We start from the raw sequence: 26,535 nt of genomic DNA, 5'->3' as shown, positions 1-26,535 counted from the left end.
GCATTGTGTAATTCGAGTCTGGATTTGAATGAGAGGAGAGATGATTAAGAGGTACATGACGACAAACCAGCTGTGTCCTCTGTCTGAACTCTTCAACTTGTATATTGCCTTCTTGTTTCATAAGAATTTATTTCATGTGTTTTGACGTTAGGTTTGTCACGTTAGTCAGGTACAAGTTTAGTTTTACCGTTGAAGTTGAAACTATAAGGCGACATGAGATGATAGTTTTATAGATAATCTATTAAGGGAAAAAAACTTAATCAAAAAGTAAAAGAAGCTTATAAGTTCTTTACAAAAATTAGAGAAAAAGAGCTTAATAGCTTTTCAAATTGTAAGAGATGGATCCATAATTCATGTTTCTAATTGTAACGTTGTACAAGAGTTGTAAGCTAACCACGCTTGATAATGATCAATTGTTTCTACATTAAAATTTTGATTATTTTATGCTAGCTTGTTTTGATTTTGGCAACAAATTCAGTATTATAATATAATTCTTGGTGAACAGATACAAAAATCATAACTCTATCTGATGAAGATGTATACAAATTATCCCATTTTGTCACAAATCTTTTTGGCGAATACTAACAAAGTGATTAGATGGGTTTCTGTTGACAAAATTCACGAATTAGATAGGTTTTTACTTTTTAGACTAGTTAGGTCGCACTTTCTAATCACTGAATGAAACAGATTTTGCCATAAAATAAGAATTCATTAATGAAAAGATCTTAACTAAAAGTTGGTGTTTCTGTTTCTTAATCAAGTAGTAGAGTAATTAACACGCAGCTATATGATAGAATTCAAAAATAATTATAGGTGGGGGATCTTTAGTAATCACCTCGTATCAAATACATCCCGTACCTTTTATTGTCGAATCATTTAAATGATCCCAACCTCAATTACTGATACAGTCCCATTCGTTTCCACCAAAAAACAATTTCTATAGGTTGGCACATAATAATACATAATACTATCATTAATTTGTATATATATTGCATTCTGGACCGACACACATGTAAGTAAATAGCCTCCCATTCACCTCCATCTACTATGCCCGTATTAAATGTTACCAAAGATCAGACAGAATTAATTACTAAAAAAGTTATAGAAATATTCAGACTATGAAGACATTAATGCAAGCTAACACATTAAAAAGATGAACTTAGAGCTTCTTCATCATCAGTCAGTTAGTTAAGAACCGTTTCTCATGGTAAATAATTTGATATTTGTAATTAATTTTTTTAAACACAAAAAAAAAACTAGATTAATGATAGTGTGACAAGTAAGCAAACCAGTTAATCCTTTGAGGAGGAAAAAAGAGAGGATGAATGTTTTTGGTCGAATTATGTTTTTTACTTAAGTTCTCTACCAGTTCACCTCGCGGTTTAAACGGAAACTGTAACGAATTATTGCGCGCCAACAAAACTAACTTAAATGGGCCTTACTACGGAATCATTGGGCCAGGCTTCGTCTCTGACGCTGACTCCACCTAATGGGCCAGACTTCATCTCCGATTGCTTTCGGCGCAGAACTCGGAGAGAGTTAGACAGCTACAAGCTGCAACCACGTCGTGAGGATTCTTCTTCCTTCTCTAGTGGCTTTTAGTATTGACACTCATGTTGAGATTGCTCATTCTTTTAAGTCTTAGCGGGCTGTCTACTTTCAAGAAAACAAATGATAATGAGAGAAGCAAATGTCTGTGTGAAGAGAGGCAAAAAGGCATGATGCGAGAAAGAAGAATCAATGAAAATTTAAATACAACTTTTCCGTTTTTGTTGTTAGAAAAAAAGAGTCTATCTCCTCTCCCTAGTGTGTTCTTGGTTGAATCGACTTGCAGCCATCCCTTTATAAGCAATTCACCAGTTCTTCTTAGTGCACCAAAATGACATGAAGTATTAGTATCAATGAAGATGGTGTCCAAAGTCAACATGCAGAGAAAGTATTATATGTTTTGATGATGGTGGAATATCTTGTTTCTCTTGTAGTTAGTGACGAAGCATCCAGTTTCGTGTAAGGTTGTTGTGGAGACATGGAATCTCCATATAGAAACAGAGTTGACTTTGGTTGGTGGAGTGTCTCTTACTGACCAAACAAAACTAACCGCCATTGAAAGTGGTGAATGATAAAGACACATTATCCTTCCTTGTACCAAATGTTTAAAATTCCTGAATTGCCCATCCACCGAACATGGATAGATGAGCATCTTTGCGTCATCCTCACAAAACCTTTGTTGCTTTCCTGCTACCACACGATTCCTAACTCTCATCTAACAATGCCCTTTTAAGAAGAAGAAGAAGAAGAAGAAGCTGATCATGGCTTCGGTTTGCGTTAATGATGCTTTAACCGACGACGAGCTGAGATGTGTATTGTCCAAGCTAGACAGAGACAAGGACAAGGAAGTGTTTAGTCTTGTCTGCAAGAGGTGGCTACACCTGCAGAGCACAGACCGGAAGAAGCTGGCGGCGCGTGCTGGTCCACACTTGCTTGGCCGTCTCGCCTTCAGGTTCACTCAAATCGTCGAGTTGGACTTCTCTCAGTCAGTCTCCAGGTCGTTTTATCCAGGTGTCACTGATTCTGACCTCACTGTCATAGCTGAGGGGTTCAGGTGCCTCAGAGTACTCAATCTGCACAACTGTAAAGGTTCTCTTCTTTCTTGAATTGAATGGACTAAAAGTACATGCGTTTGATTTGGTAATGTTTAGATTTTTGGTTACTTCAGTATTGTTATGGATGTTACTTTACTACAAGATGTTCTGTCTGAATATCCTAGGATCTGTAATAGCCTATCTGTTTTGACAACTAAACCTTTCTATTAAGAAATTAGATAAACTTAAGTATGTAGTCATGATGGTGGAATACTAGGCATGCGGGTTCGGATTTTTGGGTTGGTTAGTTCGGAATTCCGTTAGTTCGGTTCAGTCTAAATCTCACCAAATTGAGCCGACTTTTTTTTGTTCGGTTCGGTTTTTGGTTAGTACGGTTTTAAAAATTTCTACCTAAGTATTTGTATTCATTCGGTTAAATTTTGGTTTAAATTGGTTAAAATTATTAAAAGTCGGTTAAGTTTGATTATTTCAGTTCGAATTTTGGTTAGTTCAGTATGGAATTTTGGTTAAGATTAGTATAGTTTATACAAAAAAATTATAAAATCAAACGAACTGAACGAAAACCGAATTTATTTAAATTCCGAATTGAACCGAACCTCTTAACCGAATTGAACCGAAAACCAAAGTTTTCTGTTTGGTTCGGTTAATAACAGCAGGCCTAGGTGAAACAATATTAAGCACATAGTTTCTTACCTTTGTATCTTTCTGTGTAATGATTTTGACTTCTGGGAACAGGTATTACCGATACTGGGCTAGCCTCAACTGGAAGGTGTCTTTCTTTACTGCAGTTTCTGGATGTATCATACTGCCGAAAGCTCTCAGACAAAGGACTATCAGCTGTTGCACAAGGCTGCCATGACCTAAGGACATTGCATCTAGCTGGTTGTCGTCTCATCACAAATGAGTCTCTAAAACAACTCTCTAAGTGCTGCCGCGGCTTGGAAGCTCTTGGCCTTCAAGGCTGCACCAACATCACTGATTCAGGCCTTGCTGATCTTGTGAAGGGATGCAGAAAGATAAAAACCTTGGATATCAATAAATGCAGCAATGTAGGAGATGCTGGAGTTTCCAGTGTAGCCAAAGCTTGTGCATATTCACTCAAGACGCTCAAGTTGCTTGACTGTTACAAAGTTGGGAACGAATCTATATCGTCTCTTGCTCAGTTTTGCAAGAATCTGGAGACTCTGATCATCGGTGGATGCAGAGACATCTCTGATGAATCTATCATGATACTTGCACATTCTTGTAGAGACAGCCTCAAGAACCTGAGGATGGATTGGTGCTTGAACATATCTGACTCTTCCCTTACTTGTATTCTGAAGCAGTGCAAGAACTTGGAGGCTCTTGATATTGGTTGCTGTGAAGAGGTTACAGACAATGCTTTTCTGGATTTGGGGAGGGGTGATGTTTTGGGATTGAAGGTTTTGAAGGTGAGTAACTGTCCCAGGATCACAGTGAAAGGGATAGGCAAGGTTTTGGAGAAATGTAAGTCCCTGGAGTACATAGATGTAAGGTCTCTTCCTCATGTGACAGAGGTAAGATGTACTGAGGCTGGCCTAGAGTTCCCTAAATGTTGTAAAGTTAACTTCTCTGGAAGTTTAACTGAACCAGATGTTCTGTTGGGATACTCTGGTCTGCCCTAAACCCTTTGTAATCTCTCTTTATATATCTCTCTGTGTATGAATGTGATCATGGCTTATGGTCCATCAATGAGTACATTTTTGTGCATTGTATATTTGGTTGTGTTGGCTTCTTTATTATTCTTCAGTTGCTTTGTAAAGTGTGTGTAGTTTTTCACTAGATCTGCTTCTCCACAAGAGTAAAAAGAGATTCAGAACTAGATATTTGAAGAATCTGACTCTCTATGTAATTACAGTGGAGCAAAATGTGTTTGTCCTAAAGCGTTTGTTGTGATCAATGAAGGCTTTATTTATTAGTCTTAAGGGGGAAGATTGATCCAGTGGATCTCAAAAGTTTCTAAAATGTATCTGAGATCAAGATTGTGTAATGGTCTTATATACTCATTTCATTATATTTGAAGCATCTCATTTCATTTCTTTGGTCATGTACTGGTGCAAAAGAGAACTATGAATCAAGGAAAACATATGGGATCAAGCTAAATATATTCAATATCTTGCTCTTGTAAACAATGGATAACAAAAGGGTTAAAGCTAAACAAAAAAAGAGTTTGTACAATATTTTCTGACTTTTCTAAGCTCTCTCCTAATTAGAAATTAAATATTTCCTCTTCAGCCTTGGGCTTGTTATTGCTCCATGCTCAGACAAAGCGCTTGCTCGAGACAGTTGTAAGCTTTCTTGTTGCTCAAGAAACCCATAAACCAGAACTCAAAGCCATCCGCAGTGACTACTTCTAGGTATTTCTGAGAGGGCTTCTTCGTGTTCACACTCTGGTTCAATCCATTGATCTTGCACAGTGGTATTGACACTTTGTAGTGAACCCTGACGTTATCTCCCTGAGGAGAAGCCACTTTGATAGATCTCTCGCTGCAGAAAGCAATCTTCTTTGATGAGATGAAGAGTAAGCCTGCTATGGGACCTGCGGTTGTGGATAGGTAACACTGGTAAGCCTTGAAGAGTTTCTCTTCATCGTGGACTCTAAAGAGCCGTTTATAAATCTTCTCTAAGCTTCCCATTTGAATGATCTTAGCTCCCAATGATAGCTTTCTCTTGACTGTTTCTGTCAGATTGGGCCCTAACTTGTTTTGATCTCTATTATCGTTTGTGAAGCTCTCGGTTTTCTTCTTTCTCAGAATAGTTTTTTTCTTGATTTGTTCAGAGTTCTTGGAAGATGTTGGGATTTGGAGGTTGTTGATGGAAGCTAGGTCAGAAAAGTAACCTGATGGAGCAGTCTTGGCTTCTGGAAGTGCGAGAACTTGTTGGTTGAGTGTGCTCATTGTCATCTGGAGGATTGAGTGGTGATCTTGATCTTGATCTTGATCTTGAGAGAGAGAGAGAGAGATTATGAGTGATAGGTGATGATGAAACTGTGTGGTGGGAAGGTTATTTAAAAGGAAAGACAAAGAGACAAGAGGCAGTTGAGACTTGAGGATCTTTGTGGTAATGGATGAGTCATGGATGGGTCATCAAGACACACATAAAGCCACTTTCTTGGGGGTAAAGGCAATGAGAAGATCATGCATATCCTCTATTTTTTCTTTAATTTTTCGAGAAAAAAAAATATAGTTAAAGGAGAAACAAAAAAATAAAGGTTTTTGCAGCTACTCAATCCATGCAAGGACACAGGGCCGTCCCTTCACTAAGGCACGTAAAGCATTGGCTTTAGGCCACATATTTTAAAAACTAATCTGGTCACATCCATACAAATTGATGTAGTTAAAATGGTTAGGTGAAAATATTTATTTCTCTCAACCTCAGTTTGATTCCCTATCTTGATATTCATTTTACTGTTTTTCGTTTTTATGAAAAAACCTTCTTTTTGTTTTTACTTTGGAAACAAAATTCTAATTAACTTAACATTAATCTTTGAACCAAACATTTTTTTTGTAAAGGCCACATTTTTTTCAAATGCTTTAAGCCACACAAATATACGGGACGGCACTGCAAGGACACAATTGGTAAAAAAATCTCAAGAACTGATGAAATGTTTTAAGTTTTCGTTTTTGTTTTTCCAAATAACAGAACAATTTAGAAATGCAATTTCAAGGATCCTCTTCAAATATCACGCAACCTTTGATTTCTAGTTAGTAGTATATTGAAACTTAGAAGATGCCATGCAAATTGATGATCCATGTATATTAATGTCGAAAAGGTGAAAAAGAAAAACATGTCAAAGAAGGAAAGATGATCCATGCAATGACGTTAATTATCCGATAAGCTTTTTTAACTACAAGTTGGCAAAATAGCAAACTTCTTTACTTTTCTTTTCTTATTTTTCTAGATTGATTTTATTTTCGCATATATATATGAGTGTTACGTAATATTTGGTTTTTAATGTTCCAATTACTTTTCTTTTCTCATTTTCTAGCATGATTTTATTTTTCGCATATATATATATGTACAGAGGATATAAGATATGTATCCTAATTAATTGGAACAGTAAAATCAAATATTAAGTAACACTTTCTGAATATGTGAGTGAAAATTGAGCCATGCAGAAGAGGACGTTGTGGCTTTGGAGCTTTCTGCGCTGGCATCGCGACTTTCTGATGTCATTGTCTGTACGATAAGAAATATCGGTTATAATTCATTTATTTAATATTTTTTTTTATCAAAACATTTATTTAATATATAAAGAGCAAGAAATTAGTTATATAAACACACACACAAAGGAGATCCATTTGAATTGGATCCCGCCAATGCCAAATAGTATACATGTTATTCATCAATTCGTCAGCCATGTGATATTCACATGGTTGTGTATACACATATAAGCTAATGAATATATATATTTGATTTATTATGCATGATAAAATATAGTGGACATTGTATTAAGCTATTTTTGATCATATCGGTACATGTATATCGAAAAGAATCAAACGTGGATGATTCGTTAGTGACATGAATGATTTAGTAGCTGTTATTACGACTAAATTCAAAGAAAGGATATATGTCACAACGACATACTTGAAGTAGGTAGTTTCTACCAATTTAAAATGTTGTATATGTAAGTATGGTTATTTGGGTAAAGGATATGAAATGTAGTTATGATTGGTTACAATAATAATACTTATGGTAACATCCCACTCCAATGGTCTAACAAATAGTTGAAAACTACGCATTTTGTATAATTTATCAGTCGGAAATTTTCTGCATCATAGAGATCATAGAATTTTTTTACTATATATATATATATATATATATATATATAATCATATTATTTGTACCGTCACAAGTCACAATTAACCCATTCAATTTGAAGCTTTATCTTCGGGGTCCATGTCCTTAGTCGGATAAGATATTTTGACTTATAATATACGAGCAATTCAATATGTATGTCGACGCGTACTTATGAGTAAAAAATATACTTCGGTGGGGATTAGGGAAATGGTCGATTGGTCAAAGAAAAGTTACAAATAAATAAAGGGGAGCGCAAAAAAAAAGACGGGTCACATTCAAATATGTAATTAAATAGTTTATCCTGTAATCGTTGCTATTTTCTGACGTGTGTATGATCGAATTTAACATTAACAAAATGTATAAAAAGTTTTTAAAAGGTAAATGTGAGTGACGATTTGCCTTAACCTAAAAGAAATATTTGGTCATCGGAGGGTTCCCTGCTTTTCTTTGCATGTAGATTGGGTGGCTTTGCTATGCTGATGCACTCTCTCCTGTGCATTGTCATTTCCACATATATTAATTTTGTTCAGGCACTAGGTACTTGAAGACTCTGATTCTCCATGTAATACAATGGAGCAAAGTGTGTGTTATCCTAAAGCTTTTGTTATGATTGATTTGATTTTTGTTAAAATGGAAGAATCCTCCTGGTTTCTTAAGCCTCGATCATTGTTGGCTTTATTTGTCTTAGGAGGAAGATTGATGATCCTGTAAATCTCAAAAGTTTCTAAATGCTTGGAGGTCAAGATTATGATATGGTCATACTCATGTCATTATATTTTCTTTGGTCACGTTATGGTGCAAAAGAAAACTATGACATAAGGAAAATATATGAGAGAAGCTAAATATATTCAGTCTCTTGCTCTTGTCAACAATGGATAACCAAAGGGTTAAAGCTATAAAAAAATTTAGTTTGTACAATATTGTCTAACTTTTCTAGGCTATCTCCTCATTAAAAATGAAATGTTTCCTCTTCAGCCATAGCCTTGTTATAGCTCCATGCTCAGAGAAAGCGCTTGCTCGAGACAGATGAAAGCTTTCTTGTAGCTCAAGAAACCCATGAACCAGAACTCAAAGCCATCCGCAGTGACTACTTCTAGGTACTTCTGAGATGGCTTCTTCGTGTCCACACTCTGGTTCACTCCATTGATCTTGCACAATGGTATTGACACTTTGTAGTGAACCCTGGTTAGATCTCCCTGAGGAGAAGCCACTTTGATAGATCTCTCGCTGCAGAAAGCAATCTTCTTTGATGAGATGAAGAGTAAGCCTGCTATGGGACCTGCGGTTGTGGATAGGTAACATTGGTACGCCTTGAAGAGTTTCTCTTCTTCGTGGACTCTGAAAAGACGTTTATAAATCTTCTCTAAGCCTCCCATTTGAATGATCTTAGCTCCCAATGATAGCTTTCTCTTGACTGTTTCAGTCAGCTTGGGACCTAACTTGTTTTGATCTCTATCTCCGTTTGTGAAGCTATCGGTTTTCTTCTTTTTCAGAATATATTTTTTCTTGATTTGTTCAGATTTCTTGGAAGAGGTTGGGATTTGGAGGTTGTTGATGGAAGCTAGGTCAGACAAGTAACCTGATGGAGCAGTCTTGGCTGCTGGAAGTGCAAGAACTTGTTGGTGGACTGTGCTCATTGTCATCTTGGAGGATTGAGTGGTGATCTTGATCTTGAATCTTGAATCTTGATCTTGAGAAAGAGAGGGATTATGAGTGATGGTGATGATGAAACCGTGTAATGGGAAGGTTATTTAAAGGGAAAGACAAAGAGAGAAGAGACGGTTAAAACATACTCTGAATCGTTGAGACTTGACCTTTGTGGTAATGGATGAGTCATGGATGGGTCATCAAGACACACATAAAGCCACTTTCTTGGGGGTAAAGGCAATGAAAAGATCAAGCATATCCTCTATTTTTTCTTTATTGTTTTCTGAAATAAATTAATTATATAGTTAAAGGAGACATAGGTTTTGCAGCTTCTAAATCTATCTAAGGCCTACAAGTGGTAAAGTAATCTCAAGAACTTATGAAATGTTTTAGGTTTTTTTTTTTTTTTTCCAAATAACAGAACTTAATTATAAATGCAATTTCATGGATTACCTTCAAATGTCTCGAGACATTTATAAGTTTTTTTTTTTTGAACATTGCATTCATAAATCAGGTATAAGTTTCTAGTTAACATATTGAAACTTGCCATGTAAATTGATTATCCATATGATATTAGAATGTCGAAAAGGTGAAAAAAGAAAAAAAAAGTTAAAGAAGGAAAGATGATCCATGCAATGACGTTAGTCTCCGATAAGCTTTTTTACCACAAGTTGGCAAAATAGCAAACTTTTTTTACTTTTCTTTTCTCCTTTTTTCAGCCTGATTTTATTTTTTCCACATATATCTACATATGTAGAGGAGATAAGATATGTTTCCTAATTAACTGGAACATTAAAAATCAAATATTACGTAACACTTTTTGAATAGGTGAGAGCAAATTGAGCCATGCAGAAGCGGCCGTCGTGGCTTTGGACCTTTCTGCGTTGGCATTGCGACTTTCTGTTCTGATGCCTTTATATCTTTATTGTCATGCTACGATAAGAAAGATCGGTTTAGATAGATCTGTGAATAGATAAGCAAAAGAATACTTAAATAAACACACAAAAAGAAGATCCATTTGAATTGGATACCACCATATAGTATACATGCTACTTCATCAATTCGTCACCCGCGTGATATTCATATGGTTGTGTATATACATATATAGTTAATGAATATAAATTTATAATTTATTATAATGACATAAAATTTAGTGTATTAAGCTAGTTGATCATAAATAGGTACATGTATTTCGAAAAGCGTCAAAAGTGAATGATTAGTTAGTTGTTAAGACATGAATGATTCGGCAGTTGTTATTAAGACTAAATTCGAAGAAAGAAAATATGTCACAATGACATTTAAGAAGCATAGATGTAATTTAATTTGAAGTAGGTTGTTTCTACGAAACCCTGAATTATACGAGTATTCATTTTTTTGTGCACCGAATTATATTCAATTTAAAATGTTGTATATGTTAATTATGATTTTTGAGTAAACGATATCCAATCAATGTAGCTATGATTGGTTTAAATAATATTCTTTCTGTTTAAAAAAAAATTGTTTCAAAAAGATATTTTTTGTATTTACAATATATTTTTTTGTCAATTAATAATAAAAAAATTGAGAATTTTAAAAATATTAATTATATATTTTTAAGTTTTATTGGTTTAGAAATATAAAAAAATATAAAATTATAAAAAAAACTGCATTAATAACTAATGGTTTATATATTTTATTAATAAAACATATATTATTTTGAAATGGATTGAGTATTACCTCGTGGTAACATCCTACTCTGATGTTCTAACAAATAGTTGAAAAATTCATATTTTATATGATTTCTCAATCAGATTTTTTTTGCACCACCCATTTATCCTGTAGAGATCATGGAATTTCTTTGACTATATATAAAACCATATTATATGTACCGTCACAGCCCATTCAATTTGAAGCTTTATAGTGGCGTTCATCATCTTCGGGGTCTATATCCTTTTTCGGATAAGATATTTTGACTAAATATACGACCGATTCAGCATGGATGTCGGCACGTAATTATGAGTAAAAAAATATTACTCAGTGGGGATTAGGAAATGGTCGATTGGTCAAAGAAAAGTTAAAAATAAATAAAAGGGAGCGAAAAAAGAAGACTGGTCACACTCAAATGTGTAATAAAATAGTCTATCCTGAATCGTTAATATTTTCAGACGTGTGCGTGATCGAATTGAACATTAACAAAATGTCTATAAAAAAATAAAAGGTAAATGTGACGTGAGAAACGATTTGCCATAGCCTACAAGAAATATTTGGTCATCGGAGGATTCGCGGCTTTTCTCTGCATGTAAATAGGTTGTCCTTGCAATGGACTATCTCTTGTGCATTGTCATTTCCACATAGGTTTTGTTCAGCACTAGATATTTGAAGACTCTGATTCTCTATGTAATACAATGAAGCAAAGTGTGTGTTATCCTAAAGCTTTTGTTATGATCAATGCATCCTCTTTGATTTGCTTTTTGTTAAAATGGAAATAGCTTCCTCGTTTCTTAAGCCTCATTGTTGGTTTTAGTCTTAGGGGCAGAGGCGTGCCTACAGTGTATTGAAAAAGACATTCGCCTTAGGCCCCCAAATAATATTACGGTTTTTAGGGCCCCAAAATTTAAAATAATTTCTAGTTTAGTAGCTTAAATTTATTTCTAAAAAAAACTTTCCACGAGAATCGAATAACTCAATTTCTAAATCCATATATTTTTTTATTATAGGACATAACGTAGCATATTTACGTAATAAACTTATTCTTGTAAGTGTTAAACTTATGTATTTTGCGAAGGTGATATATCGTATTAGAAATTTTTTTTTTTTTATAGTTGTATATAAATTTATTTTTAAAACTTGCCTTAGGCCCCTAAAACCCTTCGCACGGCACTGCTTAGGGGGAAGATTGATGATCCTGTGTATCTCAAAAGCTTCTAAAATGCTTGGAGGGTCAAGATTGTGATATGGTCTTATATAGTCATTTCATTATAGAGCTGTGAAATAAGGAAAACAGATGAGATCAGCTAAATATATTCAATCTCTTGCTCTTGTCAACAATGGATATAACCAAAGGTTAAAGCTAAAAAAAAAATAGTTTGTACAATATTGTCTAACTTTTCTAGCCTATCTCCTTGTTATTGCTCCAAGTTCACAGAAAGTGCTTGCTCAAGACAGTTGAAAGCTTTCTTGTTACTCAAGAAACCCATGAACCAGAACTCAAAGCCATCCACAGTGACTACTTCAAGGTACTTCTGAGATGGCTTCTTCGTGTCTACACTCTGGTTCACTCCATTGATCTTGGACAATGGGATTGACACTTTGTAGTGAACCCTAGTTAGATCTCCCTGAGGAGAAGCCACTTTGATAGATCTCTCGCTGCAGAAAGCAATCTTCTTTGATGAGATGAAGAGTAAGCCTCCAATGGGACCTGCGGTTGTGGATAGGTAACACTGGTAAGCTTTGAAGAGTTTCTCTTCATCGTGGACTCTGAAGAGCCGTTTATAAATCTTCTCTAAGCCTCCCATTTGAAGGATCTTAGCTCCCAAAGATATCTTTCTCTTGACTGTTTCGGTCAGTTTGGGGCCTAACTTGTTTTGATCTCTAGCTCCGTTTGTGAAGCTCTCGGTTTTCTTCTTTCTCAGAAGACATTTTTTCTTGATTTGTTCAGATTTTTTGGAAAATGTTGGGATTTGGAGCTTGTTGATGGAAGCTGGATCAGGAAAGTAACCTGATGGAGCAGTCTTGGCTGCTGGAAGTGCAAGAACTTGTTGGTGGAGTGTGCTCATTGTCATCTTGGAGGATGAGTGGTGATCTTGATCTTGAATCTTGAATCTTGATCTTGATGTTGAGAGATTATGAGAGATAGTGATGATGAAACCGTGTGGTAGGCAGGATATTTAAAGGGAAATACAAAGAGGCAAGAGGCAGTAATCTTTGTGGTAATGGATGAGTCATGGATGGGTCATCAAGACACACATAAAGCAACTTTCTTGGAGGTAAAGGCAATGAGAAGATCAAGCATGTCCTCTATATGTTCCTTTATTGTTTTCGAGAAAAAATATAAGTTTTTGAATCTACTAAATCCATCTAAGGCCACATGTGTAAAGTAATCTCAAGAATTGATGAAATGTTTTAGGTTTTCTTTCTTGTCTTTAAAAAAAAATCAAAATAACAGAACAACTTAGGAGTTAGGAGTGCAATTTTAACTTCTAGTTAAGATATTGAAGTTTAGAAGATGGCATACAAATTGATTATCCATTTGATCATCTTCAAACATCCGATAAGCTTTAAGTTATGATATTAGAGATGCAGAGAATGTGAGAGAACAAAAAGTGAAAAAGAAGATGATCCATGGACTGACTTTAGTCTCCACAAGTTTTTTCACCAACAAGTTGGCAAAATAACACACTTTTTTACTTTTCTTTCTCCTTTTCCTAGCCTGATTTTATTTTTGTGAATATATAAGATATGTTTCCTAATTAATTTTTTTTTTTAACACTGAATTTCATTATATAGAAGAGATAAGCTCATCCCCAAACCAGAGATGAGACCAATACAGAGCCATTCGCACAGTCTCAAAGCAACGCAAAAAAAAACCAAACGTCAGAAAAGTAAAGCAGAGAAAGTTTAAAAAGCTAAAAACAGTAAATAATCACCACCACTAGGCAGCATAATAAAAACACAGCTCAAAAACTGAGACAGAGAGAAGAGAAGCTATCAGACCAAAGCCAAACACTTCACTAGAACATTAAAAATCAAATATTACGTAACACTTTCTAAATAGGTGAGAGCAAATTAAGCCATGCAGAAGAGGACGTCGTGGATTGGGAGCTTTCTGTGTTGGCATTGCGACTTTCTGATGCCATTATTGTCATGCTACGATAAGAAAGATCGGTTATAATTGATTTATTATATAAAAAAAGCAATAAAGAAGCAAGAAATTAGTTATATAAAACACACAACAAGAAGATCCATTTGAATTGTGTCCCACCATATAATATACATGCTACTTCATCAATCCGTCACCCATGTGATATTCACATGGTTTTTATACACATATATAGTTAATGAATATAAATAAAATACTTTATTATACTTGATAAAATTTAGTGGACATATACTATGTTTGATCATAAATAGGTACATGTATTTCGAAAAGCATCAAAAGTGAATGATTAGTTAGTTGTTGCATGAATGATTCGATCGGCAGTTGGTATTAAGACTACAATCAAAGAAAGAATATATGTCACAATGACATTTAAGAAGCATACTTGTAATTATATTTGAAGTAGGTCGTTTCTACCAGACCCTGAATAATATTCAATTTAAAATGTTGTATATGTAAAGTATTTTTTTTTTGGGTAAAGGACAACATATAATTGATTAAAGCGCTAAGACAAGAACAAACAATAGCTTTCAGTTCTACGACAGTGGTGAAACTAAAAACATTGATCTTCAATACTTGTCTAAACAAAAAAGGAGTGAACTACAAAAAGTCAAAAACCTCACATGCTGCTCACACAACCATCTTAAGATAACTAATGAAAGTTTAAAATTTACAATGCACCGTCACAGGATAAAGAGTTGAATCCATTACATTGGAGATTAAACCAAAGAAAGATTTAAACATATCTAGTAGTCATCCAAAATCTCATCTTCCTCTTCTTTACCTTCAGCCTCTTTCTTCTCAGCTTCATTCTCCTCAGTCTCCTCATCATCAGCTTGCTTCTCCTCAGCCTCATCAGACTGTTTCTCATCAGCATCATCAGCTTCCTGAAAGTGTGACCATATATCATCTTAATACTCAAGCAAAAAGGAAAAACAAAACTATTAATAAATGAAACAACATACTTCCTCATCAGCATCGTTGCTGCTCTCAAGTGACTTGTTATACTCTGCCTTTAGTTCAGCAGCTTTATCCAAATAAACTTTCTTCTCCTACACGGTCAAAGAACAAAACTAGAGTTAAGACCACAACAATGATGAAACTCAAAGGAAGAAAGCAAACTCACTTCCTCATCCAAAGACTTCCACTTTTCACCACCCTGCTTTGCAACCTACACAACCATATAGACTATTAAATCATACAAAACTCTGGCGTACTACGCAAGTAAAGTAACAAACTTAGTTATAGACTCTTACATCCTTAACGCCAGCGTCAGGATTCTCTTCTTTGAAAGTTTTGCGGAAATCAGCCCTGCAAAGTGAAAGGCAGCATCAGCATCATCTCTAACAGTATAATATAAATAAAAGATTTAAGTGAGGATTGATGAAGATTACATGAAGATGAAGAAGGCAGTGAGAGGTCGCTTGGGCTTGTTAGAGGAAGAGGAGCTCTTCTTCTTACTATCATCCTTGGCCTTCCTGAGTCTCTTTGCCTTAGGTTCATCAGATGTTGACTTCTTCCTGAATAATCCAAAACAATAATCAAGAACTCAACCAATATAGAAAGCAATTTTGATAGAATCAGAAAAGAAGGCTAACCTCTCAACAGGTTTCTTCTTAGCCTCGGTTTGTGTCTCAACAACTTGTGCTTCTGATAACATCAAAAAGAGAGAAGAAGCTAATCATTACTCAGATTACGATCACATTCCAAACCGGATTTAACCAAAAGTATTCGATTTATTTTACCAGAACCTATAATCAATACCGAAAATCGAAAACTTCGTTTCAGTTCGGTAGAATTCCTAAAAACTGAACTAACTGATTCGGCTAATCATTACTCAGATAAAATCAAATTCCAAACCGATTGAACCGGATTTAACCAAAAGTATTCAATTTTTTTACCAGAACCTTTAACCAATACCGAAAATTCGAAAACTTCATTTTAGTTCGGTTGAATTTCTAAAAAATGAACTAACTGATTGCTAAACCGGACTTTTATTAGATTTAATTTGTAAACCAAAATAACCAAACCGGACTAACGATAATAAACCGAAAGATCTGGAAAAGGAAAGAGATAGATTTTACCGAGATTGACTCGAATTTTAGCGTCGAGGCTACAATCGTGCATACTGATAAGCGCCACAGCTACGTTCTTGTTGCATCCTTCACTGTAAATTCATATTGTATTAGCCGGTTTAGATTGATTTAGATTGGTTACAATGTACATGTAAATTAAGCTGGTTTAGTTCGGTTTAGCATCAACTATATATATACTTCGGTTTAGTTCGGTTTAGGAAGAATGATTATTACCATTTAGCAAAGGCGCTGCCATCTTTGGCGCGAAGCAAGGTATTGATGTTGTTATTGTTAGTGGTTTCGGGTTTGGATTCAGCTTCCACTCTCTTCCTCGCCTTGGGCGCAGTTGATTTCGAAGATCCACGACCACCGGCCATCTCTTTCTTTTTTTTTCTAGATCGGAAGGAGAGAATATAATCTTTTTGTTGAGGTTGAGAGAATCGATGAGAAAGTTTCGGAGGAGCACAGTGAGTAGAAAAAGGGAGTGATGAGAGGGAAACGAAACTCGTTTTCGTTAAGTTGTGGCGCCAATGTAAGTCCCGCGGAAAAAAAACTTTTGTTTTGAGTTTTGGCACGGATCTGTGAGCTGGCGAGCTATTGACCGTTGGTTTTGTGTAAGGATGCTAATGGACGGTCAAGATTCGCTATTGTTGATATTTAATGTTCGCGGTCTCTCTTTCGTTTGTTAATTTGGGTTTCGCGGTAAAAATAGATGGGCTAGAAGGCCCATTTATCTATAAAATTCGAGAGTATCCAATGCATCTTGCCATCTTCAAATGATCTAGCCCAATCTATATTGAATATAAGAGGGCCTTTATTAGTGGGGTATTTTTCAACATTAAAAAATAATAATATGTCAAAAGAAATGAGAAGAAAGCAAGAACTGCTGCTTTCAAACTTTTCAGAAAATTTGTGCGACTTTAAAACATCTTTCTTATTATGGATAACTGGTTCATTTTTATTTGTTAAATCTATTTCATAGTGTAAGTATAAATAGTGTTATATAGCTAAAAGACCAGTAAACTACTCTAAGACCAGTAAACAAAACTTATATGATAAGAAACATAACTTTCATGTTTTTTTCTTATCCATACATGACTAATTTTAGATTTAAACGTGGTTAAATAAAAATAGTAAATTTAGTACCGTGTGTATGCATAACGGTAAAGATCTGAAAAAGGCTGTGAAGTAAGATTGCCATGTGGGGTGTTTCAGAACTGAGAAGACATTTAGGGATTTAGGGTGATGGGAAGGTGAATTTACCACTTCTTGCTTCCTGTGCCCACCTCAGAGAATCTCAGACCCCTGACCTTTTCTCTTCTCTCTCTTTCTTTCGAGTCTAGTGTACCCTTTTTAATATTTTGGTTTAAATATATATCTATAGGACTATATAGACATGTAAAGACTAATTGGCTATGAAGACCACTGTAGATATCTATAGGACTATAATCCAAGTTAGGATGGGGTTTTCCGGAATATCTAATGGTTCAATTGTCTTAATTCTCTCTTCATTTTTTTTACTGGTAAATGAATCTTCGGTCAACATGACTAGATAGGTGACTATGTGTGGAAACTCTCTCTCTTCTGTGTTTCTTACAGTGTATGATATCATTGGGAGATTATAGACTAACTTTTTACCTCAATAATGAAAAATAAACATTTTATATAACGATTACAGTTTAATATCATTCAAACTATATAATTTTATATTTTCAGTTAAAGAAGTAAAACAGTAGATATTGATTAATTTAAACAACATGTTAACAGAAACCTAGTACACTGGAACATTAGATTTAGGGAAGATGATGAACTTAAACAATATGTTAATAGAAACCTAATACACTGGAACATTAGATTTAGGGAAGATGATGAACTTAAACAATATGTTAATATAAACCTAATACATAGTCATAGAAGAAGAAAACAACATACCTAGAATTAGAAACATACATATAATATCGCACAAGCTGATATAGAGAAAAGAAGACGTATATTCGGTTTATGGAGAGTCGAAATTAAGAGAATAGCTAAGAGGATCATAGTTGAAGCTAGTCTTATTCTTGTCTCTTGGTGATCTCATCTTCTTAATCTCTGCTCTGATTCTCCACAAAATGCGCCTTATCAGCTTCTTCTTCTTCTTCCCTAGCTCCATGCATCCCATTTGTTCTTCTTCTTTTCTAGAGGGGTCGAATGTTAGAAACTTAGAATAGGGAGAGCTGCAAAGTGAAAAGAGTGTGAATAAAGTCAAACGTGGAGGAGGAAGACTACTTATAAAAAAAAGCAGTATATCTCTCTTTGTTGTACCAAGAGGGAGAATTGATGTTGACGTCTCGCTTATTTATTTATTTATACTTTATGATTATTACATCCATTCTGCAGAGAATCACATGCATACTATAAGACTATACAGTTTCACCAGGCATTGAATTGCAGGTGTGGAGTTAAACTTTGACATATAATACTGTTCACCAAACGTAATGTTTAATGCCACAAAACACATGCATCTCAAGTCCATGGGAAATATAAGTTACATCCTAGCCAAAATTTGAATCAATGATTGTATTTTTTGGGTTTCATATCGTGTTAAGTACATACAAATTGTTTAAACTAGCTAGAATATTCTGGTCAATAATGACATAATTGAAAAGAAAAAAGTAAGATCCAAGAAGAGAATCTAAATCTACAAAAGAGACAAACGAAAGTGAACAGCATGGTCTGGGAATAAAAGAGGAGGATACGTAGAAGGTGTACAAGGGTAAGTTGTATAGCAAAAGCCATTAGCCACGTATGGTCGTTGTCTCTTAACGTAACGCAGAGCAGAGGCATGGGTTTGCTACTTCACAGTCAATTTCATTTAAAAAAAAAATTAAAATTATATCAGAAAATAATTGTTTTGTATTTTCTTATGTTTACACAAAGGGATAGTTTTGTTTTATTAGGTAGTTGATGAATACCGTTGCATGGTTTTGGCAATTTCATCTTCTCAAGTAATCTATAGTCGGTTGGGTTTATTGCAGTTTTTAGAGAATGTCCTCTTTTTCCAAGTTTTGTTTCTATTATGTCTTTAATTTCCATAAGTATTTTTCTTTATTCTTCCTCTTCTTTAAATGTCTTACATTTCCTTTGGCATCTATCAGCTACATCAACTTACATTAAGGTTAAGAAACTCTCTTCAAAGTGAAACTTGGAACAATTTTACTCATATATTTAAGATTTGAATTGAAATTTTTTATTTATTCTTTTTGCTTTAAAATGGTTGAATCTGTATTCGCCGAGTTCAAGATTAAGCTGATGGTAAATTATTTGAAAGATAATTAGTATAAGAATCACGATTAGTTATAAAGAAAATTGTATCCAAATCGGTTAGAATTCTTTGTTAAGAAGAGTGTTTAAGATGACAAATCTCTAAACTATAATTCTATGCCGATTTTATGTATTTATGAATGATTATTCTTTAAACTAGTTCATGTCTATTTATAGAAGAAAGCATCTAGATATTTTTTAGTATTTTTTTTTGTTGGGCTGAATTCACTAATTTAATGGATCTTATCGAAGGACATAGTACATGTCCAAACAACTGCTTGTTGGCTCATAGAATGAAGAATGTAAAACATAAGATTGAAAATCGAAGATGAAACCACAAAAATTTTATTTGGATGTGTTAATAGCAAAACATGTCTCTTTCTAAATATCATAAACTCTAGTACTCATAAAAGAACAGCTAGAAGACCAACCCATATGGCTTCTATCTTTGTGTCCCTCTGTCTCTCTCTAGACACACACGCACCAAAGTTAGAGCAAATAAGATATTTCTGCTTCGCCAACGCAAAGATAAAGATAAAAGTGACAAGCAGCTAACCCGGGATGATCTAGCCTTCCAAGCTCTTATGGTTAACTTAGTAAGAATCAGGTTTAGTATTTGTAAAGACTCCCCTTGGAACCAAATCCACATTAAAAAGCAGAGGGTTGGGCAATGGACATGTAATCAATAATATGTGATTATTGCTTATAGATGATACATATCTTATTATCATGGACCCTGTCAATAATTTTCCAGATTTTATGTAAAGAAAATATACAATGTTTCAACAATTATCATGGACCAACGTTGGACTGGTAGAAACTTTGGCTTTGATAATAACGGACGATCTAACTGCATGGAGGCCATGAGACAATGTTACAGTCTCAAGTCTCAATCTAGTAGAATCATTGTGATCCTCAAAACCCTGAGTCAGCCCCATACCATTATGATCAAGACCCAATATTTTTTTCTACATTTCAATAAAGCTTAGCTAGTTTCAGTTGCAAACTCCAAATCTAGTACCCCCAAGTTGGAACTTGATATTGACAAGGAAGAGTTATAATCAATCACAACCTAAAATTCTCCTTATGAACTATATCAATACCAATCTAAGATGATCAAGTCCATACATGTATCAATATCCAACCTTTTTCTACATTTCAGTGATGCTAGTAGCTAGTCTCAATTGCAAACTTCCCCCAAAGTTGGAATTTGATCTTGACAAGGAAGAGTCTGAAACAATCACAACCTAACAAAGATCCACCTTTTCGTTCCTTCCAATCCTAGATGATAACTATCTATCAAGATTAAGGCAATGGATGAATTAATAATAACAATGGAAAGTGAAGAGATGCTTATGTATATGATTGCTAAAGGTATACACACACATACATCAGTATTCTCAGTACATACAAATCATTCTCTCCATTCCCAGGCTTCACCAAACACAAGAAGAGAAAAAGAATCTGCGTTTGTTGTCACATCATCAAGCATCGATGAACTCGAACTCGTCGTCCTTGAGATGAGCAACAAACTTAACAGGACCACGACCTTCAACCTCTTTAAAGAACTCAACCTTGTAAGGAAGATTAGCTGATATTCGTTTCCCTTTCCACACGGCCACGTAGTCTTTCAGCTTACCTTCCATCCCTTCCAAATCAACCTCCGGTACTCGGTTCACATGGTAAACCTTCAACGGCGCAGTCACTCTGATCGAAGATCCAACCTTCGCCTTCGCTTCCATTTCTTCTTCCGACAGCTCGGTCTCCTCAGCGTTCACCGAATCAGCTGTTTTGGTAGCTACGTCGCATCGAACCGTCATGGTTGAAGCTCTTCTCGAGCTCGCGGGTTTGGTTCGAGATTGGGAGGCGAGAGGTGAGACGATGCAAGATTTGAGCGCCGTGGGGCCGCACGGAGGGAGAACGGTGGCGGATGAAGCGATGAGGCTACTCATATCTGAGTGCCGAGAGGAGAATCTGTGTGTTGGAAGAAAGATTTGGGAAAGTGGGAATCGATCTGTCGTGACAAATAAACAACTGTTTCGTTTTTTCTCTTCTGTTCTGTAATAAAAGTGATGCACTAATAAAGGTTTAGGAAATTAAATGGATAAGAGTGAATACTAAGAAAATGAAGAACACACGTGTCCTTTGGAAAAAGACAAATGCGAAAATTTTACAGGATCAGGAACGTGCGGCTGATGGATGCTCTGCAGAATAAAAGTTGATATTTTTCATATGTTACAAATGGTCAGTGGCTTTGACATACACATGTCCACAATGAGATTACAGCCATTGTATGATCAAATGCGTCTACAGGTAGTATACATATAACTAAACCGGCCTTACCCATTATATAAACCTGTCAGTGTTGGCATATTCAAGCGAAACACACGAACAATTGTTGGATAACACATGTGATCTAGTACATATCTATATATATTCAAACACACACATTGAGAAAGGGCAAAAGAATATACAAAGGGAAGGATGGTGATCACAGTTTCATACTCTCAATCTTATTCCTCGTTATCACAAAGCTACTGACGCCGCCGACCAGAACAAAAACCACCACCAAAAAAGGAATCCTATAGACACCACCTGGACTCTCCCTCTTTCTTTCCTTCCATCCACATAATTTGATGAGATTTTAATTAACTACTAATGTCGTTCAGGAGCATTACCGATCAATCTGCATTGTTCCGGTAGCATACTCGATATCACTTCTCCATTCAATGCAAACAGCTCTCCGTCTATACCACAACTGTCATGCGTCTGTTTTCCCGCCTTTATCTTCACCGACTTCACCTGATTCAATTTGTAATGCATTTTGATCAAACCACACTCTCGTCTAGGCTTACTCTAGCACAAGGAATAAAAAAGATTACCTTTACACACTCAACATAAGGAAGCGAAAGGTGTCGACCGGTTTGCAGAAGGATAAAAAACCTAATTAACCTCAGTCTCCCACACCCGTGAACCAAGAGCATGTCCATTGTACCATCGTCATGTTCTGAATTGGGAGCCACCACTTGAGAGCTTTGCACGGTCCGACAAGCGTGGTTACAGACCATGATGCCTAGGAAATGTCCCTTTCTAGCAACCCATTTATTTTCGAATCTCGGTGTCACGCTTTGCTTCCTCAGTCCCGTCTCTATATCCTCTGGAGGACCTGGCAGCTCGATCGAGTTCTCTACATCCCAAGCAGATGGTTCACTGTCCCATTTGGGTCCCGCATCCCATATCGGACCCGGGTCGGATACAGTAGATGAAATATCTTCTCTGTCGTGAGCACCGGTGTTTCCCCAGGAGCATCGATTTGGAGGAGGATCCTGCACGGATGTTAACCCCATCCATGCTTTATCTGTTCTTGACTTTGACCTTGTCCTTGGCCAATTAGGGGTCGTTGACTGTCCTTGAGAATGAATAACCTCTGGCTCAGCTGCCATATCTCTTCTGCCAGAGGACATGCGCTTCATTTTAGGATCTATTCCGCGAACATATTCAGATGGCTCGGCGCTGGCATGTGTGCTGCTACATCTGTCTAGTTCGCCTGCGCCTGGGGTCATTATAGAGTCGATGCTTGATAAACTGGAGGCTCTAGGTAATCCTTCTTTGCTTGATCTCCTCATTACATCCGTGTAGAGATCTTGCACATCAACAACTTCCTTTTCAAGACTAGTTTTGCCTTCTGCATCCTCTTTTTGCGCTGGAAGATATTCCACTTCGTAGCTATACTTTGGCAAACACATGAACTTGAGAAATCCAGCTACTAAATAACGCATAGGACCAAAGCGTTTTTGATATTTCTCAGAGAGCTCCAGAACTGCAAATAAACAATGAAAGAAAGTTTAAAACCCATGAATATTAGGTATAGAAAAGTTAAGTCGAAGAATATTATATGCATGAAAGTACTGGTATGTGCAAGAGAAATACTTCACAGAAAGAATCATTCTGTCAGACACGAAACAGCATCCATAACTCAAACTAATATATCAAACACAAGTCGGAACTGTAAGAGAACTAGAGAGAGATTTCCAGCATTTTGACGAATTCATTGTGTTTTATTTTAACCACAGTATGCTACAAGAACTAAGCAATTTTCAGCTTCTAAATTCATCATTGAAGAGAGTAGTGCATACTCTGACAATCTTGCAGAATGCTATGACAAGCAAGCAAAGTGTGAGTCAATAGAGTGTTCCCATTGTGGCAGTTGAGATATTTAAGGAAGAATGAATAGATTATCCTTTAAAATGCATGAAAGATACAAACAGTTGCAGACACAGGAATGAGCAAAGAAGGTGGGAATACATAATAACTGATCACACCAGATATACTGTTCATTAATGGAAGCTCTAACAAGACAATCCACACAGGTATTCTCACTTACCATCGCTAACAAAACCATAGTAGGAAACAGTCATTCCAAAGTGTACTACACCCGTATGAATCCATTCAACAGCAAAGACATCAGTAGCTGTTAGGCCACCCTAAACCAACAAAAAATTCCTTAGAGCTGAGAAATAATGTTGCTGGCAGGATAAACCAAGCCAGGGACCAACAGGATATAAGCTAAAAGTACCTTCACAATAGAGAGTGCTGCAGAAATAGGATCTCTAACACCAAGAACAGTCCAAACTAACGAGTTATCAGAGCCAGCAGGAACTATTCCAATTGGGATAGAAACCCCTTCTTTCTGATTACTTCGAGTAAGTAGACCATTAAGAACCTGCAACATTGGAAAGGGGCAGGCAATGAGATAAAAGTTCATTCGAAGTAAATAGAATGTAGGATAGGTTAACATCAAAGGCTGTATTTTCCATGCATCTTAATCAACCTAGAGAGTTCAACATTGGACAAAAAATCAACTATGCATGTGTTTCATTCGAGCAAGTAATTCCTTATAAGATACATCCCAAAGCCCTAGCTCCGGAGAATAAGAGTTACTAAACTCTTAAGTCTTAACATGATTCAGCATGCTTGCAAACTGGCACGAGCACGCTGAAAAAAACCAGTAAAATTATGTTCAATACATAAATTGGTTCAGAGGCAAGGCAATTCAGCAAGTAATAAAGCAGATAAGAAAAAATAGTTTGGAATATTATGAAAAAAGTAGTTTGGAATATTATGAACAGCACTTCTCGAACTTAACTCCTAAAGAAAGTATAAACCAATGAGCAAAGTTTAGAAAAGTTAACTATCACACCTCATTGATGATTCCGTCACCTCCAACACAAATTATACCTGGAAGAATTACCAAGATCTCATAAGTAATAGTAGAAATGTAAGATGGATTACGCATATCAGAAGCTGATATGTGTAAACCATATCATTCAGTAAAGAACCAAGCATAGATACCGTCTGAGCATAAGCTAATATCGACAGTGGAAGCCAACTCTCTCGCATGACCCGCTTTATTTGTTTTGACAACCTCCATCTTAATCCCGGCCAGCTGTGAGAGTTTAAAAAAACACACACAAGATATACAAAAAGCAATTATTTTATGAAAGTTGCATAATATGTCATGATGCAGACTACAACTACAACATCCAAATAAAACAAAAAGATGGATAAGGTTACCTTAAAAATTGGCTCCACTACATCATTGAAAACTTTGATAGATCGTCCATGCCCTGACCTAGGGTTCAATATGACAAGCATCTTAGGTGCACTCTTACACCTGAAGACCAACTCAGGAGGAGTATCGATAGGAACCGAAAACAATTCAGACGAATCCTGTTTCTTCGAGACTAAAGGATGCGGCAAACAGTTGATAAAACACTGCTGATCTGCAAAACTAGCCACCCACTGAACTGCTTCTTCTACCGTAGGTGCGATGAAACGAAAATCTTTGCGGCTTCTCTTTGGTTTCGTGAAGCAACCCTTGCCCACTGGATAACCATGAACGGTGAAATGCTTGAGACCCACATTGTATGTCAACTGTAAAAATTAAAAAAAAAACATATATAAGTTTACTAACACAGAGTACATTGCAAGTCCATTTACTCCAAGAAGCAAGAGAAAACTATACCGAGACAACATCATCAAGCTGTAGCACGTTAGAGCCCCAAACCAAAGCCCTCCTAGTAAGCCTTGCATCAACTGCTTTCTTGTTAAACACGTCAGTTGCAGATGTTGCATCCTTCCCTCTCTTGACTAACAAAAGCTTCCCTGAGTAAACAAGACTACCTAACAAATCAGACTTCTCATCCCCTCCTCCACCAATATCAATCCTATGCTCATCAGCTTTCGGTTTCACCTCTGGATGATCAGTACTAATCTCGCCGCGTCTAGAAGACGCCTTCACCTTCTTGCTCCGCTTCTCGGGGAATACAACGGGGGAAGACTGCTGAGATCCTCCCGTGGCTATCTGAGAGCAGAGTCCTCCTAAACGCCTAAGCGACTGTTGTGACCCCTGAGGGATGGCTACTTTTAACGAAGGAGTACGATTCACACCACTGTTCTGCATATCGTTAAGCTAATCTCTCTGTGGTTCCCTGAGACTCGCTGATCGGGAGGCATACACAAACAAACGATTCAACACACAGATGGCAGCGAAACCATTCCTAATCCAAACCGTCGAAAAACTCTTAGCTACGTTATCAGATTCGATTACGCGATTTCGCAAGCTTTCCTTCCTGAAAGAAGATTCGTACCAATGATCGATTCATATATGAAGAAGCATTTGATCGTAATCCAATCAAAATTTCGATTAACGAATCTGGAAACTAATCGTAGCAAGAGAGATAGAGAGAGAGAGAGAGAGAGAGAGAGAGCTGCTTAGCTATTTCGTTCCTTACCTTGGTCTCTAGGCGGAGATTGATGAAACGCTGCCGGATCGGAGGATCTGAGAAGCGTCTGGCGACGGAGAGAGAGAGATAAGAAGAAGACGGTGATGATGGCGGAGATGAGTCGAGTCTATTCGCTTCCGATTTGGATAACGACTCCACAGCAGAAAGGCTATGGCCCCATCCTTCCTCCTTTTCGGGTTTATTTCCACACTGCGTAGCCTTTTTTGGACTTTTATTTCCAATATTTTAATCTATTTTATTTTATTTCTTTATTTATTTATTTCTTTATTTTTAAAAGATTTTTATTTTATTTCTTTCATCGTTATTATTTTAGTTTTAAAATTTGACTTTTTGTTTCTATATTTTATCCTCTTTGATTTCGAGATAAAAATTAATATTCCCGTTACTAATTTTAATTAGGTATATTAATCTGATTCAATTATGTACTG

At 36.1% G+C, this 26,535-nt stretch overlaps 7 protein-coding genes across 9 annotated transcripts; 1 reads left to right on the top strand and 6 right to left on the bottom strand.

The window, feature by feature from the left end:
* The first annotated feature begins 163 nt into the window (after window positions 1-163).
* On the top strand, window positions 164-4,383 carry LOC103854904 (F-box/LRR-repeat protein 4-like). The gene is made up of 2 exons (XM_009131868.3): window positions 164-2,637; window positions 3,339-4,383. Exons 1-2 carry the CDS (start codon window positions 2,310-2,312, stop codon window positions 4,244-4,246), a joined length of 1,236 nt encoding a protein of 411 aa, XP_009130116.1. The 5' UTR covers window positions 164-2,309; the 3' UTR covers window positions 4,247-4,383.
* A 324-nt stretch (window positions 4,384-4,707) lies between these two features.
* On the bottom strand, window positions 4,708-5,770 carry LOC103854903 (putative GEM-like protein 8). Its single transcript, XM_018656202.2, has one exon. It carries the CDS (start codon window positions 5,522-5,524, stop codon window positions 4,868-4,870), a length of 657 nt encoding a protein of 218 aa, XP_018511718.1. The 5' UTR covers window positions 5,525-5,770; the 3' UTR covers window positions 4,708-4,867.
* A 2,476-nt stretch (window positions 5,771-8,246) lies between these two features.
* On the bottom strand, window positions 8,247-14,161 carry LOC103854901 (putative GEM-like protein 8). The gene is made up of 2 exons (XM_033284590.1): window positions 12,122-14,161; window positions 8,247-8,316 (listed from the first exon to the last, which is right to left on the bottom strand). The coding sequence occupies exon 1, from the start codon at window positions 12,827-12,829 to the stop codon at window positions 12,173-12,175; it is 657 nt and encodes a 218-aa protein (XP_033140481.1). The 5' UTR covers window positions 12,830-14,161; the 3' UTR covers window positions 8,247-8,316; window positions 12,122-12,172.
* On the bottom strand, window positions 8,251-12,159 carry LOC117125621 (putative GEM-like protein 8). The gene is made up of 2 exons (XM_033284589.1): window positions 11,929-12,159; window positions 8,251-11,572 (listed from the first exon to the last, which is right to left on the bottom strand). Exon 2 carries the CDS (start codon window positions 9,062-9,064, stop codon window positions 8,408-8,410), a length of 657 nt encoding a protein of 218 aa, XP_033140480.1. The 5' UTR covers window positions 9,065-11,572; window positions 11,929-12,159; the 3' UTR covers window positions 8,251-8,407.
* Window positions 14,162-14,420: 259 nt separating the features above from the next.
* Window positions 14,421-16,501, bottom strand: LOC103854899 (high mobility group B protein 7). Of its 3 annotated transcripts, none has more exons than XM_009131866.3 (8): window positions 16,233-16,501; window positions 16,008-16,090; window positions 15,522-15,573; window positions 15,318-15,443; window positions 15,180-15,234; window positions 15,050-15,094; window positions 14,889-14,975; window positions 14,421-14,810 (listed from the first exon to the last, which is right to left on the bottom strand). In XM_009131866.3, the coding sequence occupies exons 1-8, from the start codon at window positions 16,373-16,375 to the stop codon at window positions 14,670-14,672; spliced, it is 732 nt and encodes a 243-aa protein (XP_009130114.1). In that variant the 5' UTR covers window positions 16,376-16,501; the 3' UTR covers window positions 14,421-14,669. The 3 variants fall into 3 exon arrangements, with proteins under 3 accessions (XP_009130114.1, XP_009130115.1, XP_033140474.1); XM_033284583.1 differs by having other exon boundaries at window positions 14,472-14,843; XM_009131867.3 differs by lacking the exon at window positions 14,889-14,975.
* Window positions 16,502-20,615: 4,114 nt separating this feature from the next.
* LOC103854898 (ferredoxin-thioredoxin reductase, variable chain) lies at window positions 20,616-21,388 on the bottom strand. Its single transcript, XM_009131865.3, has one exon. The coding sequence runs from the start codon at window positions 21,251-21,253 to the stop codon at window positions 20,786-20,788; it is 468 nt and encodes a 155-aa protein (XP_009130113.1). The 5' UTR covers window positions 21,254-21,388; the 3' UTR covers window positions 20,616-20,785.
* Window positions 21,389-21,620: 232 nt separating this feature from the next.
* LOC103854897 (sphingoid long-chain bases kinase 1) lies at window positions 21,621-26,334 on the bottom strand. The gene is made up of 9 exons (XM_009131864.3): window positions 26,096-26,334; window positions 25,327-25,933; window positions 24,876-25,235; window positions 24,654-24,747; window positions 24,502-24,539; window positions 23,878-24,024; window positions 23,686-23,785; window positions 22,184-23,121; window positions 21,621-22,103 (listed from the first exon to the last, which is right to left on the bottom strand). Exons 2-9 carry the CDS (start codon window positions 25,762-25,764, stop codon window positions 21,957-21,959), a joined length of 2,262 nt encoding a protein of 753 aa, XP_009130112.1. The 5' UTR covers window positions 25,765-25,933; window positions 26,096-26,334; the 3' UTR covers window positions 21,621-21,956.
* Between the last annotated feature and the right edge of the window lie 201 nt (window positions 26,335-26,535).

The sequence above is a fragment of the Brassica rapa genome, chromosome A02 (assembly GCF_000309985.2).
Source record: "Brassica rapa cultivar Chiifu-401-42 chromosome A02, CAAS_Brap_v3.01, whole genome shotgun sequence".
Classification (NCBI taxonomy): Eukaryota; Viridiplantae; Streptophyta; class Magnoliopsida; order Brassicales; family Brassicaceae; genus Brassica; species Brassica rapa.
This window is presented reverse-complemented; position numbering and strand designations above follow the sequence as displayed.

Bases quoted from the DNA above. Each gene is read 5' to 3' on its own strand.
- LOC103854904 (XM_009131868.3), top strand. From the start codon at position 2,310: ATGGCTTCGGTTTGCGTTAATGATGCTTTAACCGACGACGAGCTGAGA. The intron at 2,638-3,338 runs GTTCTCTTCTTT...TTCTGGGAACAG, and splicing joins CAATCTGCACAACTGTAAAG to GTATTACCGATACTGGGCTA.
- LOC103854903 (XM_018656202.2), bottom strand. From the start codon at position 5,524: ATGACAATGAGCACACTCAACCAACAAGTTCTCGCACTTCCAGAAGCC.
- LOC117125621 (XM_033284589.1), bottom strand. From the start codon at position 9,064: ATGACAATGAGCACAGTCCACCAACAAGTTCTTGCACTTCCAGCAGCC.
- LOC103854901 (XM_033284590.1), bottom strand. From the start codon at position 12,829: ATGACAATGAGCACACTCCACCAACAAGTTCTTGCACTTCCAGCAGCC.
- LOC103854899 (XM_009131866.3), bottom strand. From the start codon at position 16,375: ATGGCCGGTGGTCGTGGATCTTCGAAATCAACTGCGCCCAAGGCGAGG. The intron at 15,574-16,007 runs GTAAAATCTATC...TGATGTTATCAG, and splicing joins TAAAATTCGAGTCAATCTCG to AAGCACAAGTTGTTGAGACA. The intron at 15,095-15,179 runs GTAAGAGTCTAT...ATGGTTGTGTAG, and splicing joins CTGACGCTGGCGTTAAGGAT to GTTGCAAAGCAGGGTGGTGA.
- LOC103854898 (XM_009131865.3), bottom strand. From the start codon at position 21,253: ATGAGTAGCCTCATCGCTTCATCCGCCACCGTTCTCCCTCCGTGCGGC.
- LOC103854897 (XM_009131864.3), bottom strand. From the start codon at position 25,764: ATGCAGAACAGTGGTGTGAATCGTACTCCTTCGTTAAAAGTAGCCATC. The intron at 24,540-24,653 runs GTATCTATGCTT...TAATTCTTCCAG, and splicing joins TATTAGCTTATGCTCAGACG to GTATAATTTGTGTTGGAGGT. The intron at 22,104-22,183 runs GTAATCTTTTTT...AAATTGAATCAG, and splicing joins CTTATGTTGAGTGTGTAAAG to GTGAAGTCGGTGAAGATAAA.